At 30.5% G+C, this 2,490-nt stretch overlaps 1 protein-coding gene across 1 annotated transcript; it reads right to left on the bottom strand.

Moving 5' to 3' along the window:
• On the bottom strand, positions 1-453 carry LOC109353095 (CASP-like protein 4B2). Its single transcript, XM_019595272.1, has one exon. The coding sequence runs from the start codon at positions 365-367 to the stop codon at positions 50-52; it is 318 nt and encodes a 105-aa protein (XP_019450817.1). The 5' UTR covers positions 368-453; the 3' UTR covers positions 1-49.

Here is a 2,490-nt window from a genome sequence, read left to right as displayed (position 1 = left end):
CAAAATTCTTACAAACCCATATCATATTTTCGATCAAAATCATAAATGGTTACCAGATTTTATACCTGTACTCTTCATAGCGATCAAATTCTTTCGAATCACCATACTTATTGCTAGTCATGGCAATGAATGAAATCAGAGAGAAAACCATAGCTGCTCCTCTCAAAGCCAACGTCACTTTCTTCAACATATCGTCCCTCTTCCACCGCCGCATTATCCCGGTGACTCCACCACCGGTTCCTCCGGTGGCCGGAGTTTGGTGGTCCTCATTTGGTATTGCAGAAACAGAAGCTGTTGGTGGAGTTTCCACATGTGGTGATGGATTTGAAACAACTAAAGTGAACATGTTATTTGGGTTGTTTTCCATTTGTTTCTCTTAGTGTTGGGATTTTAAGGTTTCAGATGCAGATATCAACGAATTGTTGAAAAACCAAATGGAAAAGTGAAGTAGAAAGTTTTGTGGTGTCTTTTCTACTAAAACTTATTCGTTCACGTTATTTGAATTTTTGAATTAATCAATAAATCTGAAGCATTAGATTTTTTATAGAATAATCGAATAAGATATTGAGTATGTTTTTTTATCTAATTCCAATATATATATATTATATATATGGAAAAGTCCACATTGACCCCACACTTACATTTAATCTTTTTTTTTTATTTTTAGAAAGTGTAGAAATGATCTAAGCCTTCCTGAATTAATTGTACAGGTGTAATTTTTAAAAAAATATTTCACACCCAAATATGAATTTAGAACCATCTTAAATAATTTTTAATTATCACAGGGAGTAAATTGCACAGTTGAAGGATGTTTTTTACTTTAAGCCTGGTTTTGTGTTTATTAAGGTGGCAATGACAGTAAAATCGTTATGGAAGTTATATAGGGAAGTTGACCACGTCATTGACAGTTGTAGATGACGTGGCGGCAAGTATGTATCAACTTAGAGATTCACATCATAATTATCGATATTTACATAAGGACATCGAGTTACATTTTCGATAAGAAGTGAAGGAAGGTTGTGCTATAATAGATTGAAGGAAGAAAGTCTATGTACTATTTATGAGCTATGCACTAGAAAAAGACCTCTGCATACAAGAGGGCATAATTCCTTTTAAGATCCCTAATTCACAGTACTTTTATATACTAATACGTTATGATTTGTGTATTAATATTTAGTACCAAGTTAATTATTTTAATTTTAATTTTATAAATATGAAAGTATGCATTTAATTAGTAGATTAAAATTTAAAAGATTTTATTTAGTATTTACGCTTGTTTACTTATTTACTTTAATAAAATTAAATAAGTTTATTATTTTTTATTTTAAAAAATATTATAAGCGCACATTTAATTAGTAGATCAAAAATATAAAAAAAGTGTAGCATCTAAAATGTGTCACGAAATTAACTAGGAAAGTATATCTCTAACGTACCATATATTTGATGGGTACCACGTATGATTAAGGGTCGAACTATATTATCTCGTACTGGACATTTATTTAGTAACGCCTAGTGAAGCAAGTGTTGTTGAATCTTTGATAGAGATTTAAAAACAAAATCTAACTCACCACTCATTCATTCAAATGCTAGAACTCAGAAACCTTTCACACGACTCAGAAACCTTCATACGACTTAGAAAACTTCCTAAGCTAAAACTCACACAACACTAATCTGCCTGCAAAACCTTCAAATGACACTCAATCTACTCATCTTCCCACAAAACCCACTTATCATGATTCTCATTCATTCAACTCATCTTCTCACAACAATCATGTCATTCATTCATCATTGAAGATACCAAGACTGAATTGTTAGTTTTTTCCTTTTGTAGCATCCCTATGTTCTTCCTTTTTGGTATTTCTCATTGTTGCTTACTATTACCTATATCAAGGACAAAATTGGAGGGATCACACTGATATGTTTTACACAATGCTGATGAGGTTAAACCATACGTTGAAACACATAAGGAGATGCTTAGAAGTTCTAACCCTAATAAAAGTGGAAATTGAATTTACATAGAGCATAATCAGTATTTTACAAAATGACGAACAAATTACATTATTGAAAAGTTGAATATAAATACACATCCTGTTTATGAAAGATTGGAGAACTTATTTTAACCCTTGAATAACTAACTGCTCATAAATCCCTCTTCCTACCTTTATTAATAGCTATGAACGAAGAAATTTTTCAATATTCTTTATGTAGCAATATCATGGATATATTTGATATCAACATTCTCTGATATATCATTGATATGTGTCTATGGAGTATCGAAATGATATTTTTTTTTTAAAATACTATAAATTTGATATTTTCGAATACTCTCTAACACTCTTAAAATGTTTTTTTTGATATATCTTCAAACACAAATTAGTAAAACTATCATACAAGAGCATTTGAAGAGGAAAAAAACATAACACACAATAGTTCAAGTAGAAAAGTGCAACATAACATATTAATCTACCAAGTGAAACATAACATACGATA

This window comes from Lupinus angustifolius, chromosome LG07 (assembly GCF_001865875.1).
Source record: "Lupinus angustifolius cultivar Tanjil chromosome LG07, LupAngTanjil_v1.0, whole genome shotgun sequence".
NCBI lineage: Eukaryota > Viridiplantae > Streptophyta > Magnoliopsida > Fabales > Fabaceae > Lupinus > Lupinus angustifolius.
Note: the sequence above shows the minus strand (reverse complement) of the source record. Positions and strands in the feature narration are given on the sequence as shown.